Here is a 19,048-nt window from a genome sequence, read left to right on the forward strand (position 1 = left end):
TTTTTGAGACCTAACTGCTGTGGTTTGAACATTAGTATGATTGTAGTAGATGTTGGATTAAATGAAGATATTCGGTTTTGGTTTGAATTTTAGAAATGCAAACTACGAATGGCTTGATCCCTATTTAGGGTACGTAGGCAGTCTAACGAGACGTTAGATGCAGTCATACAATAAGTGAGATTAAATAATCGAGACAAAAGCCTTATTTGGGGAATTGAGCAAAGTGAAGGACATTGGTGGAAAGTGTGAGATTTAACCTTCCGTTTTGGTGGTTAAATTTTGGTCATAAATCAATGTGTGAGGAATCGAGAAATTGAAGTGAAAAATAGTAAGTAATGATAGTTAATTAAACTAGTTTTTAGTTGGGTTTATCACCGATAATTATTCCCTGAAGTAATAGTTCGAGAGTGGGGCGTTACAGCTTATGCGTTTTATGCCATATTATATATATATATTGATATGATATTAACTAGCACTCAAATTAACCCTCTTTTTATCAATTGTAGTAAGTATGTAAGTAGGGATCGTTCTAGGCCGGGGATTAGGAGGGATTGCTACATCACTTGAAAACTGACTCAAAAACGTAAAAACAAAGTTTAAAACACTAAACTAGACTCAAATAATGTAAAACTATAACTTAAAACACCAAAACAAACCAAAAGACTCAAAATAACACAAAAACACTCAAAACTGCCTTAAAACCACTTTCTGGGTAGTTTTGAACTCTAAACAAGATTTTGACGAAAATAGGTTTTAACTTGACTCAAAACACTTAAAAACACAAACTAACACACTCTCTAACTAATTTGACACTTGAAAACAAAGGGGGATTTGTTTTTTACGAAATTGAAAACAAAACATAAACTTGTAAATCAAAACAGATTTTAAAACGAATTTGGTGAAAGTGAATGGATAGAAAGCTAGCTAAGGGGTTCATCTCCACACATGTTATACTTGCATTCAAAACGATTTCCAATTGCTTTTCAATAACCCATGAATTCTCAACGCCCCAAGTTAATTAGGTCCGCTTAAATTAACCTTCAGATTTTCCTAACGTTATTGAATTGGATGATTGCATACGACAACCCAAAGCATTCCCCACAAGTCCCCTACATGATTGCATAATAGAGATACAAGCAAGAATCATTAAGTTCTATGAAAACCATAAGCATTGACGAAGCACTTGTTACTATGATTGCATGAAACTTATGCCAAGAATTTACTTAACGCGATTGAGATCATCAACCTTTACTACTTATGAATATAAGTCCATAACGATTAGGTGAAATTTCCTTATATCCTAGCATCAAATTCATGCATGCAAATTAAGTGTCGACCCTCAACCAACATACACAAATCAGTTTTAATTCTTGTAGATAAGTAAATTGAATTCACAACTTATGAAACGCAATTAGAAGTAATCAAATCATATAGCAAGCATAAACATGGTTTCGAATCCCCCCTAGCCAAGGGGGGTTTAGTTCCTCATACTCGCAAAGCAAAGATACATAAATTTAGAAATTAAAATCCAAAGAAAGAAAACACCTAGAACGCTCCAACTTGGCAGCAAGCGCATCCAAGAATTCTCCTTCCTCCTTGCTACGGCAGAGAACTTTAGAACAGGTTTTGGGTGGTATTTATGGTGTAGAATGGATGGGGAATGGTATGGAAAGGTGTAGGGTTGATGGGTGGTGCGGCTAGGGATGATTTTGGGCATAAAATATGGAATATGGTGGTGGAAAGGTGCGGCAAAGAGAGCCTCTTTGTTTCTGACGTGAATCATGTATATGGGAGGTGATATATCCGGCCAAAAGGGTTTAATGAGTATATATAGGCACTTCAAAACCCTAGCAATCAGATTAGGGTTTCTAGAAGCCCAAATCCACCAGAAATTAGGTTAAAACAATCAGATTTTTAGTGGGAATAAGGCCTAAGGTGCGGCTAGGGTTAGGGTTTAGAGATGGGCCTTCTAGAATGCCTTGCAAGGCAAGGAAATCAGATATTCTAGATGCCTAGGTGCGGCTAGGGTTAGGGTCCACAAGGAATTAGGGTTTAGGTCATCTAAAAGCCCAAAGCCAAGAATAGAAACTCTCGAAAATGGAAACCTCCAAGAATAGAAACTTCCAACTTTAGAAACTTTGGTTTCCAAATCTGAATTCTTTGTTCTTCACTTTCATTTCTTCATTTCTTAAGCTCCTTTGACCTTCAAACTCGTCCATTCCTTGTGCTCCATTAGCATACACTCCATTCCAGCTCAATTTTGCTCTAAAATGCTCCATTTTGCACTTCTTTGCATACTTCGTCTCTAAACCTGAAATTGCACGAAAATGACTTTAAACACTAAAATAACTAAAGAAAAACAACATAAATGCTTAAGAACAAGCCAACTAAGTCGCATAAATATGCTCCTATCATATATATATATATGGAAATGTTATGATATGGTTGAATTTCATATTGCATTATGCCATATCCATAGGTATATTACCTGCACATAATTATTGTGAATGCTTTGAAGTGCGAAGGTGAACGCAGGACGCACAGGTAAGTTCAGGTGAGTTTATGGTATTGTTGAAATGATTGAGTTATGGCATGACTACATTTATGTTTTAAGCAAATCCGACATTGTCATACAGGTTGCCTATGAGTAGTATATGCCATATTAGATGCATTTATAGTTCATAAATCTACACCCCGGTGTTAGTGCTCTGCCCAAGGACAGGACCTAGCATTCACGTGATCGTTCACCTCCCGCACCACACGCTCACCTTGGATCCAAGGTAGGTGCCATTAATTTGAAATTAATATGGTAAAATAGTAGGTGGGTCATGTTGTACACATTGTAACATTGAAAATGCGAAGCTTGGTCTTGCTGGAATGCTGGGTTGCGACAAGTTTATCAATATACAATAAAAATATAGAATGCTATAGACATCAATTTATTTGTAAAAAGCAACGATGTGCTAATTAATAATATTATATGGCAAATGTCATGAAGAAATAAAAATATGGGATTGCAAGTGATAGATTGTTTTGATGAATATGATAATCTCTTTAGTATAGATTAAAGTAGTATTGTCGTTTGTGATACAAAAAAAAAAAAAAAAACAATGCTTGGCTATTTAGGATGAGTAAGAACTTCTACTCAAGACTCTTTGTGTTCAAATCATAAAACTTTGTGCTAATGATCAAAGCCGTCCATATTATAAATCATTCTATAAAGATCATCTCTGCAAATAATGAACTAAAAATAAGGTCGTTTATTCAGTGTATTCCAACAAATATGTAACCGGTTCGTAATACTTTTACAAATTCCGTTCATCTGTTGTATAGTTCGATGACTAAATGACCTCAGCTTTAATTGATTTTTTGTAGAGGCGATATTTATAGAATGATTTATAATATGAACGATTCTGATTATAAGTATGAAGTTCTATGAATCGGCGAACAATTTTGAGAAAGAACTCCAACTCATTCTTTGAGTAGCCAATATTATTTTAAGAAAAATATAGAATACCCAACTAGCATTTTTCCTCACTCATATCATATAAGAAGTTCACTTTTTCCCCAATAAAGGACAAAGTAAAGAAATCAATTGGAACCCATTTGCACCCCAAAATTCACGGATATATAAAAAACCCTAAAGAGAAAAGAGTAAACCACCGAAAGTCTTCAACACTCATTTCAGCACTACTCATATCATATACATCACTCATTTATATAGCTATCACTTGGTTGGTCCAAATTACACAACAACAGAAACCAGTCAGAGAGAAGACTCATCAGAACCACAAGAAAGAACCCTAATTCCTCACACACACAAACATGCAGCCGGGTAATCATCAAAGCCAAGAACTCTACCGATTTCTTGCCCAAAACGGCTTAATCAGCGTGAATAATGATCATCAGTTGTCAGCTATGCAGAGCTTTTGCAGCTCTTCTTCTAATAATTATAGTTATTACCCTTTGGAGTTGTCTGGGGTTAGTACTGAACATGACGCCTCGCCTCAGGATAGAGCCCTTGCTGCTCTCAAGAATCACAAGGAGGCCGAGAAAAGAAGGAGAGAGCGAATCAACTCCCACCTGGATAAGCTTCGAGGCCTTCTTCCTTGCAATTCCAAGGTACCTATCTATATACATACTCGATTATTATCAAATTTGTTGTTCTTATTTTTGTGGTAATATTTATCAAATTTGTTTTTGCAAAGTTAACCGGTTATAATATTGTTGTTGTTTAATTTACTATTGGTTTCGCTTTGAAGTTTGAAATTTTGAGCTTTGACGCCTCCTAGTTTACTTTTCTTTTCCGCTAGATCGATCATTTTTCACTTCCACAATCATTTTTTTCTCTTTGTTGACTACTGTTTTGTTGGTGAGAACCAAAAAAGTTGGCGAGAAAAGAGACTACTACTGGACCTGGAATCCTACTTTATGTTACTTTTGACCAAGGAAGCATAGATTTTACATTCATTGACTTAATGTACAGTTTTCTTTTTGTACTAATTAATTTAGATATTAATTAATTCATTCTTACGTACTCAATACCAACAAGAATCCTATGAATTTATGGTCACGAATTGCTTTTACAAATTACAATTGAGAATCTAAGTCTGGGATATATTCAGTCTTTTGAAGCTTTTGATTGTTCAAATTGTAAGTACGGTGGCACATTCCGTTTCTGAAAAAGAAAAAGGGATCAATATGGTGTTGTAGTCAGACTCTGGTCTTTAGGGTAAATGCTTATCTGGGAAAGTTGCTGAGCTTTTCACAACTAGGGTTTCTTATCTTTCTTCTTCCTCCTTTAATTTTTTTTTTTATTTTAAACAAAATTTTCAGACAGACAAAGCCTCCCTGTTGGCCAAGGTGGTCCAGAGAGTAAAAGAGCTGAAACAACAAACGTCAGAGATCGCAGAGCTCGAGACCTTCCCTTCTGAAACTGATGAAATCACTGTACTTTCTTCTAATGATTATACAAACGACGGAAGAATTGTTTTCAAGGCCTCTTTGTGCTGCGAGGACCGCTCCGACCTCCTACCTGACCTAATTGAAATTCTAAAATCCCTCCATTTGAAGACAATCAAAGCTGAAATTGCCACTCTTGGGGGAAGAATTCGCAACGTGCTTATTGTTGCCGCAGATAAAGATCACACGATTGAATCAGTCAACTTCTTGCAGAATGCGTTGAAGTCATTACTTGAACGCTCCAACTCTAGTGAAAGATCGAAAAGAAGACGCGTATTAGACGGCACAATAGTCCTATAATTAGTAGTAGTACTTATTCCTAATTTCAATATAAACTTTGGCTACTATTCTATATATGTATTTTCTTATATATATATATATATATATATATATATATATATATGTAATATTATTTGGAATTAGTTGTGTGGGTTTGTTTTTAATTAATTCCCATGAGAAACATCGATGGGAAATGAAAGTAATCAACGGGGTTCAATTTGTTGATTTAGGGTTTTGGATTTTGAAAGTACCGCTTTTGCAATGCATGCATGTGATATTTGTATTCATGTAAGTTTGCAGAAATATATTTGATGAATTATAAGAATCTGACGAGTTTATGATCATGAAGTAGATAGATATTAGTGCACCTAATGTTGAATACAATGCTTATTGCGAACAACTTATATGCACATGCATATTGGTATTGCAGTATTGCAGTGTCCCGTGTTAATAGTACAATACTAAATAGAAAAAAAAAAAAAAAAAAAAAAAAAAAAAAAAAACTTACACATCATTGTATTGTTAGCATGGAACACAATGATACCAGTATATGCGTGACATGTAAGTCTTTCGGTAAGATATATAAATGCTTATGTAAGTCTACAAGCTCAAAATTGGAAATTACATACGTAAAACAATTATATACATTTGACTAGAGTATTAGCTAGCTGTCTCTGCTGCATGTATATGAGAGCTAGCTGAGCTCCTCTGAAATCTGGATTCTGACCTTATATAAACTGATTCTCAAGAAAGCATGTAAGGGGTTGTGAAATTTTTGGTACATATATATGGATTTCAATGAGAGATGATATGTTGACACTGAGAAAGAGTAAACATTCTCACACCAACCAAGGAGGACCTTTCACTAGTACAAAAAACAGTTTGCGCGACGCATGTACCTTCGTCGCGCAAAGTCAAAAAACGTTGCTTGATAATTAGCCCAACGACATCTTCATCGTGCACAAACCGTCGTGCAAAGTCTGCAAAAACAGGGCTTGCACAATGAAAAGATAACATGTGTCGTGCAAAAGGCCTTTACGCGACAACAGTACCTGTGTCGGCAAAGTCCTTTTGCCCGACGACAGCACTTGCGTCACGCAAAAGGCCTTTGCGCGACGAGAGAACCTGTGTCGCGCAAAGTCTTTTTTTTCTTTTTTTTTTTTGGCAAAAATACTTTTTATTTATTTTTTTATAAATATTATAATAAATTATAAACAATAATTAATAAACCAAGAAAAAATATTTAATTATAAAATATATGAAAATTTACACACAAGATGTTCGAACATAAAAGTAAAAACTACAAGAAGCAGTACAAATAAACAAGCCGAATTGGAACCAGCGATATAAATAAAAAGCTTACAAGTGAACAAACTAAAACTCTAGAGAGCAGGGAACCCAAGTAACTCCTCTTATTTTCCAGCAAAATTTTAGCTGCTCCTTGTCATAACTTCTTCACCAAGAGATCGTCACCATGTTCTGGCTCTTCGACCAATCTAAGAGTAGGCGCATGGCGGTACTTGGGAGAAAGCGAGAAGGGGAAGTTGGATACTATGAGTTCAACCATGGCAAAGTTCTGTCCGAGACACACTCAAGGACCAACTCCGAATGGCATGTACAGGTGTGGAAGCTTGCAAGCGCCTGTGATCCCATTCGCAAACCTGTTGGGGTTGAATGCATACGAATCTGGTCCCCATAATTCCGGATCAGTGTGCAATGTTATCACCATTATCCAAACATTGATAACCTTTGGAACCTGAATGTCCCCGAACTTCATGTCCTTGAAATCCTCCCTTGACACCACACTAACCGGGGGATATAGGCGCAATGATTCATGAATCACCATTGTTAGCTGCACACATCATTCAAACAGTCAAGTTTATGGTAACTGATACGTGCAACCCAAAAATTTAAATGTAAATGAGATTAAAGACTGGGCGTTGTATACTACTATGCAAGACTTTCTTGAGATTATCTCAAAACATGTAGTTTTCGAACATGGAAAATTCTAGACGTTGATCATGTAAAACGTATATCTTAATCAGGGAGTTATATTGTACTATGTCTTAATAATAAAACATGGGTAGTGCTATTCACACACCATTTTTCACCTCCCACACACGTTTATTAAGATCGTATACCTGTTTCATGTTGCGAACCATTTTGGCATCTGGAATGTGGCCCTGGCAAACTTGAAGGGCCTCTGCTCTCACATGTTCTTGCCATTCTTGGTTTGAAGCCAACAGCATGAGGCACCATGTGGCTGAAACTGCTGTGGTTTCATACCCGGTATGTTCTTGCAGTTATCAACGATGAAGCGGTCTGTTTTTTTTTTCCATTCAAATTAAAAGTTAAAAAGTAATAGGTAAAGTAGAAAAAATCTGGAAACCATTTTAGGAGTAGTGTGATGAGAAAAATAAATGGTGCAAACAAATGCATCCAATCCCCTAATAGAACGACACCTCAATAGTTGGAACACACCTCACGACTAGCAAAGTAGTCGAAAGATGATTTACCAATACCAGAAAAATATTATGCATAAGTACAAAATTCATAACCCGAACAATCACGAAACCTAGCAATGTAATGTAGGAAGAAAATATAACAAAATGTCACATAATTGGATATGAAGCACGAGGATGGATTAGTCGGGAGATAGAACGACGATTGGAATAAATATTTTCATCATAAAATTGAAATTCTGGAAAGCCCTTTCCAGTTACAACAGAAAAACCTCCAACTAAAACCCTAATTCTTCTTCTTCTTCTTCTCCTTCATTCTCTCTCCTCCTCCATCAAAACCCTCCCAAATCCTACATACAATTTGAACCCCTAATTTGAATTGCATTGATACATTGCTTAAAATTCACAAATTTGCACAAATCCTTATTCTTCTTCTTCGTCTTCTTCTTGTTCCAGACACCCAAAGCTAGTTAAATTCTAACCTTATGAATCCTACTACAAAGAAATTTCTTCAAACAAAAGAACTCCAACTCTCTCACCTCTCCCCTAAAACCACACAACCAACAACAACAAAAATAGCAAAACAGAGACATACACATATTTATATATACCAACAAAACACACCACCACCAGCCACCGACAACCGACGGAACTCGAACCGAATCGGGTTTTTCAACGCTGGTAGCCTTCTCTCCGACTCGAATTGCCGTGCCCTCCTCTCACAACACCATCAACATCTTAATATTCGATTTTCTAATTTAATTTTCCAAATTGAATCTAATTACAATACCAAAATCTTCAAATTAAGGGATTAAAGCGTGATTTTGACCTTAGAAAGAAGAAAAATTAAGAATTAAGAAAATATAGTTACCTGCTGTCTGGGTGCGGTCGAGAGGGATGGAAAGAAGATGAGGAGGAAGGCTACGGAAAAGAAAACAAAAGAGACGGAGTGAGAGAGAGAGGGCGAGATGAGCGAGAGGGAAGAGAGAGACCAAGTGTGAGACAGTGAAGAGAGACGTCTGTGAAAGCGTTTTTGCTATCTGGGAAATTTTTTTCCAAATTTGGGAAAATTTAAAAAAACCATCTATTTTTTACAGTTGCACCACCAAAATTTTAACAAATTGCGCGACGCAAGTACACATTATGACGACGTCATGCAAATAACCTTTGCGTGACGCATTTGTTGGTGCATCACACAAACAGTCTTTGCGTAACAAATTGGTTGGTGCGTCGCGCAACGACGTCATGCAAGTTATATATTTTTTTTTAAATATTATAAAATTTACTGAAAATGTGACTTTACTCCTTTCAAATTCATTTTTTATATAAAACACAATAATATATTTTTCTAACAAAAACTCGATCCGAACTACAATAATAAATTTAAAGGTAAATTACACTGTACCTCCTCAGGTTTGGAATCTATTATAATCGCATACAACATCTTCAAAACATTTCACTTTCATACCTCAACTACTATTTTATTTCAATATATTACATTCGTTACATTTTCCATCCATTAATCTTTTAAAAAACTGACTTGACTACCAAATGTGTGCCACGTGGCAATTTTTTTTTTATTCATTTAAAAAATAGTATAATAATTTATCCTTAAAAAAAATAAAAAATAAAAACCAAATTGAAACCCACCTCCACGCATCCCCCCCTGTGCAAACAAACCCAAAAATCTTCCCCCCTGACTTCTGCTGCTACAACCATTTCCACCCCAACCTGCTGCAAATGCAGAGCCCAAACTCCATGGTTGCCCCTCCGCCCTCATTCTCCAACATCTCTCCTCCCCCACACTACCACCCAATTTGAGCTATGCCATAAACCTCCTAGAAAGAGTCTGCCAGGCAGAACCTAGAGAGAGAGAGTTTCCCACTCTTTCATACTCCTCCTTCGATGGCCTCCACGACTGTCATTATCACAGCCAACCGCAACAACCAATCTTCCATCTTTTCAAACCCTAGCACAAAAGTTACAACATTTTTCCCAAATTTAATTATTGCAATTAAGCTTTCCCATTAATTTAATCATTATATAAAACCACATCACACCCAAAAACTGATGTAGTTGCACATGAAGTTCAAAGGTAAGAACCCTAATTATTTTCCCCAAATTACTCAAATCCCCATCTAGGTTCTACTCATTTTTCGATTCTGCAAACTAGGTTTTGCTTATTTTTCGATTTTCCTAATTTCCCCCCAAATTACTCAAATCATCATCGCCCACATCTCCCCTCTCTTCTATTTAAAGAAAACTTAAAAAAAAAAAAAAAAACCCATATCTTCCCACCTAGCCACCACCCCCATCACCACCGCAGAGCTCTCTCGTTTCCAGTTTTCAATACTGGAAATAATCAATTAAACCAAATTAAAATTTTTAAAATGAAAAACAAGATGTAAAAAGCAAAAAGTAGATCTGTAATTGCAGATCTTCAATTACAGCCTTCAACCTACCTTTCCACCTAACATCCTGTACACTTACCCTTTCCCTCTTTTCCTCCGATCTCAATGAGCTCCACCATCAAACGAATATGCAGCTGATCGTGCCATCGCTCACACTAGAGCCGCCAAAGACGAAGTCGTGGAGTCTAAGGACGAAGAGGACTCCAATCGGCGACGGCGATGGTGCTAAGAGGGTGAGAATCGAGGAGAAGAAGGCGAATTAGTCCGCGTTGAGGAGTGAGCGTAATAATGGCATGAACTCGCCAAAGCTGGTAAGAGGAGAGGGGCTTTAGGTTCGGGTCCGGAGAATAAGAAGGAGAAGGAGAAACCCCTGAGTTCTTATCAACACTCATCAAAAAGGAGATCGAGGAAGATTTGAAGAAAGATGCTCAGACGTTGAAGGGCGAGAGATGGAGTTGTTGAAGGGGAAAGGGTGGTCTGATGTCGACGAGGAAGGATTTCTGGGTTTGGATTTTTCTGGTTGTTCTTGTTTTTTTTTTTTTTTTTTTTTAAATAAGGTTAATATTATAATATTTTTAATGTATAAAAAATTATTCTTATTTGCCACGTAGTAGCCATATCAGCACAAATGTGGCAGCCATGTCAGCATTTAACATACCAATAGATGAAAAATCTAACGAATGTATTATTTTGAAATAAAATAGTACATGAGGTATGAAAGTAGAATGTTTTAAAGATGTTGTATGGGGTTATAATAAACCTCAAACCTGAGGGGTATTATGTAATTTACCCTAAATTTAAAACCACTTAATAAATATATATATCATTCAATTTCTTAAGTGTTTTAACAAAATAAATAAAATTAAAGCTACTTTATAAATACATATATCATTGAACTTGATGGGATACGCATTCCACAAAACTAGTTTTAACGATCCAACCATCAAACTTGTTTGTATATACTTTGAGATTGCATAAGCCAAAAATCGCAAAAAACAAACTTTCAGATATCATGTAACGGAACAAAACTTTTTGACGGTTATAAACAAAAAATCACAATTTAACAGTAGTTTTAATCCGATTTTGAAGATTTTTTTTATAGCTACACTCATTAATCCTATATGAATACAATGAATGAATTCGATCTTCAATTTAAAATATTTACACCAATGGATACCACAAAATTTTATGTTATACTTAATGAAAGTATAAATAAACTCTAAGTGTTGGTGAATCTATCATTTTGATGGGATACGCATTCTACGAAACTAATTTCAACAATTCAACCGTCAAAGTTGTTTGTATATACTTCAAGATTGCATAAGCCAAAAATTGCAAAAAAAAACAAACTTTCAGAGATCAAAGTAACGATACAAAACTTTTCGACGGTTATAAACAAAAAATCATGATTTAACGATTATTTTAACTCCGATTTTGATGATTTTTTACAGCTAAACTCCTTGATCCTATATAAATACAATGAACTAATTTGATCGTCAATTAAAATATTTACACAAGTGGATACCACAAAATCTTATGTACATAATGAAAGTATAAATAAACTCTAAGTGTTAGTAAATCTATCATTTTGATGGGATAAGCATTCTACGAAACTAATTTCAACGATCCAACCATCAAACTTGTTTGTATATACTATGAGATTGCATACGCAAAAAATCGCAAAAAACAAACTTTCAGAGATCAAGTAACGGAACAAAACTTTTCGATAGTTGATGAGGCGATATTATACTATATATTTGACCCTATTCTTAGTATTAATTTATTAGTCATTTTGGTAGAATTTTGATACTTTGTTATGTATTTACAATGTAGGACATTTGACTTTCTCTGGAGCAAAAAGTGATCAAACGGATGAATTTTGGAGTAATTCTAATTGGAGGATGTTCACGTGCCTTTCAATATGATTGTGTCAAAATTTCATATTTTTCTACCAAGCCATTTGACCGTGATGAAGAAAAGAATGCCCAGCACGCAGCTTTTCTAGATTGACGTTTTTGGACGTTTTGGGTATTTTGAAGGTCACGATGGTGTATTTTTAGGAAGATTCCTTCTGAGAATTGGTAGGAGGCGTCTTCAGCTTTAAAAAGAGACATTTTGTCACATCCCGGCCCGAGGTCCACCACATACCGGGCTCGCTCCACCATCATAGCACGATATTGTCCGATTTGGGTCCCGACCACGCCCTCATGGTTTTGTTTCTGGAAACTCACACGAAAACTTCTCAGTGAGTCACCTATCATGGAAGTGCTCTCGTGCGCTACTCGCTTAACTTTCGAGTTTCGATGAACTCCAAAGCCAGTGAGCTCCCAAAAAACCTCGTGCTAGGTAGAGATGAGAATATACATATAAGGCTTATAGGATCCACTCCCCTGGACGATGTGGGATGTTATACCTTTTGGGACCAAATCGGAGTTTATTTGGTCAGTCAAAAGTGTGATTTTCTGATAAGTCCGAATTTTAGTTTAAATAGGAAACCTTTTATTTTCTGTTTTATTATTTTATTATGTTTCCTAGTTTTATTCTAAGACCTTTTTTAGAAAGGATTTTATTTTGTAGTAGTATAAATAAGGCTTTTTTAGCCATTAGGGAAGAGAGGGGGGAGAAGAGAATGAGGTGCAAGCACACGCACTTTGGCTTTAGAGAGATTTGACGATTCAAGTTTATTTTCAAGGTGTTTTCTATCCATGTTTCTAATAATATTTTATTTTATGATTATTCGTAACTAGTTTCATTTGTTAGGGCGAGGCCATGAGCCTTAGTAAGAATATGTAGTTTCTTTTCAATTTACTTATGATATTATGCATGCAGGTTTTGAATGGTTAATCATTGTGCTTTAAACTATCTATTTGTCTTAGTGATTGGTCACCATTAAGGTATTTAGAAAAGTAATTTGATGTAATTTTGGCGGAGGGTTGTTCCTGAAATTGGCGCTAGCTTCTTGTGGTTAATATGTGTAACTTCTTAGGATGGACGACACGTCTTAAGGGTTGTATGGTTTTTCAAAAGGTTTTCACAAAACTTAATGAGTCTTGCATGTTCACATTCGATTTGGACGCCACGAACGGATTGCATGTTGATATACGTTCCATGTTGGAGATTCCAAGTAGGACATACTTTAGAAAAACTTAACCTTCAAAATATGCATGTGTAATTCATAAGTAATTAGAATAACTACGTAGGATTGTTAAGATGACGGCGGAACCCTAGTGCTCAAATTTATTTTCTTTTGTTTTATTTACGTTGTCAATTTATATAATTATTTTTAATTAAATTATTTTTAATATTTTAGGTCATAAAATCAACCTCTTCCAAACTTTTTTTTTCAAATAATAATTAAATTCGTTTTTTATATTTTAGGTCATAAAATCAACCTCTTCTAAACTTTGTTTTCAAATAATTAAGTAAGATTTGGTTTTAACATAAATTATTCATTCAATCCCTGTGGAGATCGATTTTGCTTGAGCTACTATACTACGATAACCTTGTACTCTTGCAAGTATTTTTAAGTGTTTTTATCCCTACTTTTGCAGGTGGTAAAAAGCCCTATCAACAGTTATAAACGAAAAATCACGATTTAACGGTTATTTTAACTCCGATTTTGATGATTTTTTACAGCTACAATCCTTAATCATATATGAATACAATGAACTAATTCGATCGCCAATTTAATATTTACACAAGTGGATACCACAAAATCTTATGTTATACATAATGAAAGTATAAATAAACTCTTAAGTGTTAGTGAATCTATCATTTTGATGGGATACGCTTTCTACGAAATTAGTTTCAACGATCCAACCGTCAAACTTGTTTGTCTATGCTTCGAGATCGTATATGCCAAAACTCGCAAAAAACAAACATTCAGAGATCAAGTAACGGGACAAAAAATTTCGATGGTTATAAACAAAAATCACGATTTAATGGTTATTTTAATTCCGATTTTGATCTACACTCCTTGATCCTATATGACTACAATGAATGAATTCGATCTTCGATTTAAAATATTTACACTAATGGATACCACAAAATCTTAAGGAAGAAATAATTTAGTTTTGGAACCATTCATTAAGGTCTACAAAAAGTGACTTTGCGCGATGAAGGTGGACCTCCGTCACGCAAAGTTATTTTGAGCAACGAATGTACACCTTCATCGCACAAAGCTGTTTTGCGCGACGACAGTCTTCGTCGCGCAAAATTTCTTTGCGCAAAATGTCTTTGCATAACGTTTTGTTGTCACCATTGTGCAAACACACTTTGTGTGATGCAATTTGCTCCGTCACGCAAATTGTCATCGTGCAAATATGTTTTTGTACTAGTGCCTAACAACTTGCCTTAAGTTTCTGAATTATCCACACTAACTATTTTTTTATCTATGTAAAAGATTTATAATTAAATGGGTAATGCTAGATAAACTAAATCAGGAGACCAAATTTGCAAACGTAATGATGTGTCACCGATAGAAATAAGCACGTTGATCAATGCTTAACTAATAAATCTGTTTATACCATATTTAGGGCCTCGTGTTTAGATCTTGTACAAATACTCTGGAGACTTAAATGTAATTATGTGATAAAGGAAGGGGCAAATATGTAATAAATGAGGAGTCCTTATTCTATAAAAGGACCCCTCACCTTCACAAGTAAAGGAGGCCAATTCCTAAGGCTCTTCTCCCCTCTCAAAGCTCTCACTCTCAGAGCTCTCTCTCCCTCAAATAAATACATAATCAATGTGGACGTAGCCCAAACCTTGGGGTGAACCACGATACATCTTGTGTTATTTACATTACATGCAGATTCACGGTCGGATTTACGTTGTTCCAAGACCTCCGATTTTGTGCATCAACATTCGGCGCCGTCTGTGGGAATCAATACGAAAAGTTGTGTCGGTTCTCTTTCATTTTTTCACCTCCACTGTGAATCTACAAAATCTGCAAAATCTACAAAATCAAAATCTGCAAAAACCCAAACAACCCAAAGCTTTCCCAGTGCAAAATTATAGAAATCTTACTTTCTATCTAGTACGACAGAAAAATACAAAAAGCATTGTTGATCGAGCTATACGGGTTGGATGAAGGGCTCATAGATTTACTACTGCTTCTGCTTCTGTTCCTGCCTTTATTGTTTTAGCTGCTGCCAACCAATTTCCAGTCTGTAAAGAAAGATACCAGAAGCTCAATCATATATTGGGGGCAGGAGATGGAAAACGAACAATTCTCAGACACAACGCCACCCGCCTCCCTCATCCCGCCATTTCCAAGAGATTCACGTAGCTCTCTCAAAGTCTTTAACCCCCACCACCTAAAACTTCGCTGCCAGCGTTGCCGCCACCGTACGCCAAGACACCGCGCTCTGGTCCCCGACCCCTCTCTCCGAGATAGAGCCATCCATTGCATCACAAGATTAGCAGAGTCATTCTTCCACGTCCACGTCGACCTGTCCGACGCCCCCGACCTCGCTTCGTCCCACATGCGAGCCGACCAGTACCTCCAGCTTCGCGTCCCTAACGAATCGAAGCCCTCGTTTCCGGCCATCGCGTCGCCTCCATCGTTGGTGTTCGTAAAAGGCATGTTTAATTTTTGGTGAAGCAGGTTCCACGGCAGAGCTTTTGTGCAGGCTCAAGAGAAGGGACGTGGTGGAGCTCAACCAAGTTATGGGGAAAAGCTTCGACATTGATCAGATCGAACCGCCAGAGAATTACCTTACATATCTCATATTCGCCACAGGATCTGGAATCAGCCCAATCTGATCTCTGATCGAATTGGGGTTTTGCGTCGGTAAGAGATCTGCCGTGAAGCTATTTTATGGCGCTAGAAACCTTGACAGAATGGTGTATCAGGATAGATTTAAGGATTGGGAATCTTCAGGTGTTGAGATTGTGCTAGTATTAGCATAACCATATGATGGTTGGACGGGACAAACTAGTTATGTGCATGCTGCTTTTTCCAGAGCAAAGCAAATTGATAATCCTCTCTCCACAGCTGCTGTTCTATGCGGGCAAAAGCAAATGACTGAACCGTCCATTGCATAATCAAAACTAAGAAAAGCAACAAAGAAAATGGCGGTGGCTGCTGCAAATGCATGTGGTGGTTCCCTCTCCCGCGGAAAAGAAGATAAGTTTTTCTTTACAATATTCCTATTATTCTCCATGATGATGTCTGCCATCTGCAATAAATAAATAATAAATAAATAATAAAAAGAAAAAAGACAGCCACTAATGATGGGTGAAGTGACGGGATAATCATCAACCAGCTCAGCTCCACCCCCAGCACAACTGTGAAGAAACCCACTTTTCTGAGAAAATTACGAGAAAAGCAAAAAGCAAAAGAGAAAGCAAAAGGAAGACACATGGGGACACTGTAAAAGCAAGGAATAAACACCCCACCAGAATGATGTAATTTATTTTTATTATCTTTCGGAGACGTCTGTATAAACCTCATCAGAGGGTAATATGTATAAACCCTATCAGAGGGTAATTAAAAAAGAAAAAAAGCCAAAAATAATGGGCTACAATGTCATGGGTGAAGGCCCATATGCCCAAAAGACCCAGGCCCTCTATTACCACCAACCAGGTGATTAAAAGTACGCTCAATACTCCACAGTTATTCAGCAACCTGCCGCTATTACCACCAATCAGGTGATGAAATGTACAACATGTACTCTAAAATCATTTGGCAACTAGCTACTCATGCCACCAACCAGGTGATGAAATGTACAACCCGTACTTTAATATCATTTGGCAACTAGCCATTCATGCCACCAACCAGGTGATGAAATGTACAACCCGTACTCTCCTTCATGCACCAACCAGGTGATCAAAAGTACGCCCAGTACTTCATATTATACATGAGCATTACTCATGTCAATCATACACAAACATTCATGAGCATCACTCATATCAATCATACATAAACATTCATGAACATCACTCATGTCAACATCCATGAGCATCACTTATGTCAATCAAACATTCATGAGCATCACTTAAGTCAAACAGCTTCAAAAGCTTCATTTACAAAAGCTCTAGCTTTAAAAGCTTCATTTATAGAGCTCCAACTTCAAAACTTCACTTACAAAGCTTCAGTGCAAGGTATACAAATACCGCCTCCGAACAACCGCCACTTCCGCCTATACATGGATTCAATTTGAAGTCTCCAGCCAACAGACTCTATTGACCGAAGACTTGGGGACTACATTATGTACCATATATTGGGCCTCAACTAGGCCTCATAAAAAAATACTTGGGGGACTTAGCCCATTCTCTATGTACTGAGGAGCGAGCCCTTATTCTATAAAAGGGACTCCCTCACTTTTATTAGAGAGCATCGCCGCCAGCTGAGCAACCGCATCGCCGCCAACATCACTTCTAACCCATCACTTATGTATTGAGGAGCGGGCCCTTATTCTATAAAAGGGACTCCTTCACCATCATTAGAGAGCATCAACTCTAGCCCATCATTCATGTATTGAGGAGTGAGCCCTTATTTTATAAAAGGGACTCCCTCACCTTTAAACGCCACAAGCCGAGCCAACCAAGGCAACATAAGCCACGAGCCTCGCAGCGTCGCAGCGTGTGCTACTTCTAGTTGAGCATCATTTCAGATTGAGCACCACCTCACATCGAGCATCAGTTTAAGACAACATCTAGTTACTTCGGCCCACACATGGACTGAATTTCAAGTCTCCAGCCAAAAGACTCTATTGACTGAAGACTTGGGGGACTACTGTTTATACCATATTTAGGGCCTCGTATTTAGATCTCGTACAAATACTCGGGGGACTTAAATGTAATTATGTGATAAAGGAATGGGCAAATATGTAATAAGTGAGGATTCCTTATTCTATAAAAGGACCCCTCACCTTCACAAGTAGAGGAGGCCAATTCCTAAAGCTCATCTCCTCGCTCAAAGCTCTCACTCTTAGAGCTCTCTCTCCCTCAAATAAATAAATAATCAGTGTGGACGTAGCCTAAACCTTGGGGTGAACCACGATACATCTTGTGTTATTTACATTACATGTAGATTCACGGTCGGATTTACGTTGTTCCAAGACCTCCGGTTTTGTGCATCAACAAAATCAATCATCAATATCCATATCCTTTAGTTTCCAAAATTTTGTTTACAAATTTAGTCTCTCTAGTATTAGTGTAATTAAATTGCTCTCATCCACTAACAACATGTACTGGAGATTCAACTATTTTTGTCCACGTCTAAGTCCACGACAAAGGAACCAAAGCATGCATTTTTTTATTACTTACTTCAAAATTCTTTTATGAGTACTTTTTTATCTACAAATTGCTTGATTCATTGTAGAACAAAGAAAAAAGAAAATTAGTTCTGGATTTTTGTTTATATAAACTACATAGTAATAGAATCCTAATTGTCAACCAAAATTCTATGAAATAACCCTCTAATTAAAGATGAACAAGAATAAGAAATATGGGCAGAAATGTAATTTCACACAATCAAAATTTAACTTTTTTTTTCAAAACCTCATCTACATGTCATTCTAACATATTCTAATAATAACAAAAAAAAAAAGTTAACTCTCTCCCCTTTCTCCACATGCTCACGTTCTCTCTCACTCTCTTTCTTTATCCTTCTATTTTAAAAACAATATTTGAGGAAAAAAAAATGTTTCTCACACAAAATGTGTGGCCTTTTGCTAATTTATATGATGTAATCGCAGTGCTCTATTATGGATTGGTTTTGGTTCCTTCGCAAGGGAACACCAGAAGATAATCAAAAGTTGCAAAGCTTTAATTTCTTTAGTAGAAAGATAAAACGATGGAATCATGGAAGTAGACTCTATTCTAAACTCACTGCAATATTTATGGCTTTTGAAATAATTTGTTCATCAAATGGGTTGATTCGATGTGCGAGATCCGAGCTAGCTCCTTTCTGATCACAAAACCCAA

The 19,048-nt window shown here is 36.6% G+C and overlaps 2 protein-coding genes and 1 pseudogene across 4 annotated transcripts; 2 read left to right on the forward strand and 1 right to left on the reverse strand.

Annotated features, from left to right (window-relative positions):
• The first annotated feature begins 3,772 nt into the window (after positions 1–3,772).
• On the forward strand, positions 3,773–5,566 carry BHLH18 (transcription factor bHLH106-like). Its single transcript, NM_001294355.1, is given in 2 exon segments — positions 3,773–4,122; positions 4,837–5,566. Coding segments are annotated over 2 exon segments (723 nt in total). The 5' UTR covers positions 3,773–3,825; the 3' UTR covers positions 5,263–5,566.
• Positions 5,567–6,466: 900 nt separating this feature from the next.
• LOC103440694 (cytochrome P450 714C2-like) lies at positions 6,467–10,636 on the reverse strand. 3 transcript variants are annotated; one of them, XM_008379406.4, is made up of 3 exons: positions 10,194–10,636; positions 7,383–7,563; positions 6,467–7,093 (listed from the first exon to the last, which is right to left on the reverse strand). In XM_008379406.4, the coding sequence occupies exons 2-3, from the start codon at positions 7,488–7,490 to the stop codon at positions 6,833–6,835; spliced, it is 369 nt and encodes a 122-aa protein (XP_008377628.1). In that variant the 5' UTR covers positions 7,491–7,563; positions 10,194–10,636; the 3' UTR covers positions 6,467–6,832. The 3 variants fall into 3 exon arrangements, with proteins under 3 accessions (XP_008377628.1, XP_008377619.1, XP_008377612.1); XM_008379397.4 differs by having other exon boundaries at positions 10,166–10,602; XM_008379390.4 differs by lacking the exon at positions 10,194–10,636 and adding an exon at positions 8,575–8,766.
• Positions 10,564–16,162, forward strand: LOC103441390 (fruit protein pKIWI502-like; annotated as a pseudogene).
• Positions 16,163–19,048: the final 2,886 nt, after the last annotated feature.

Source organism: Malus domestica, chromosome 14, assembly GCF_042453785.1.
Source record: "Malus domestica chromosome 14, GDT2T_hap1".
Lineage (NCBI taxonomy): Eukaryota > Viridiplantae > Streptophyta > Magnoliopsida > Rosales > Rosaceae > Malus > Malus domestica.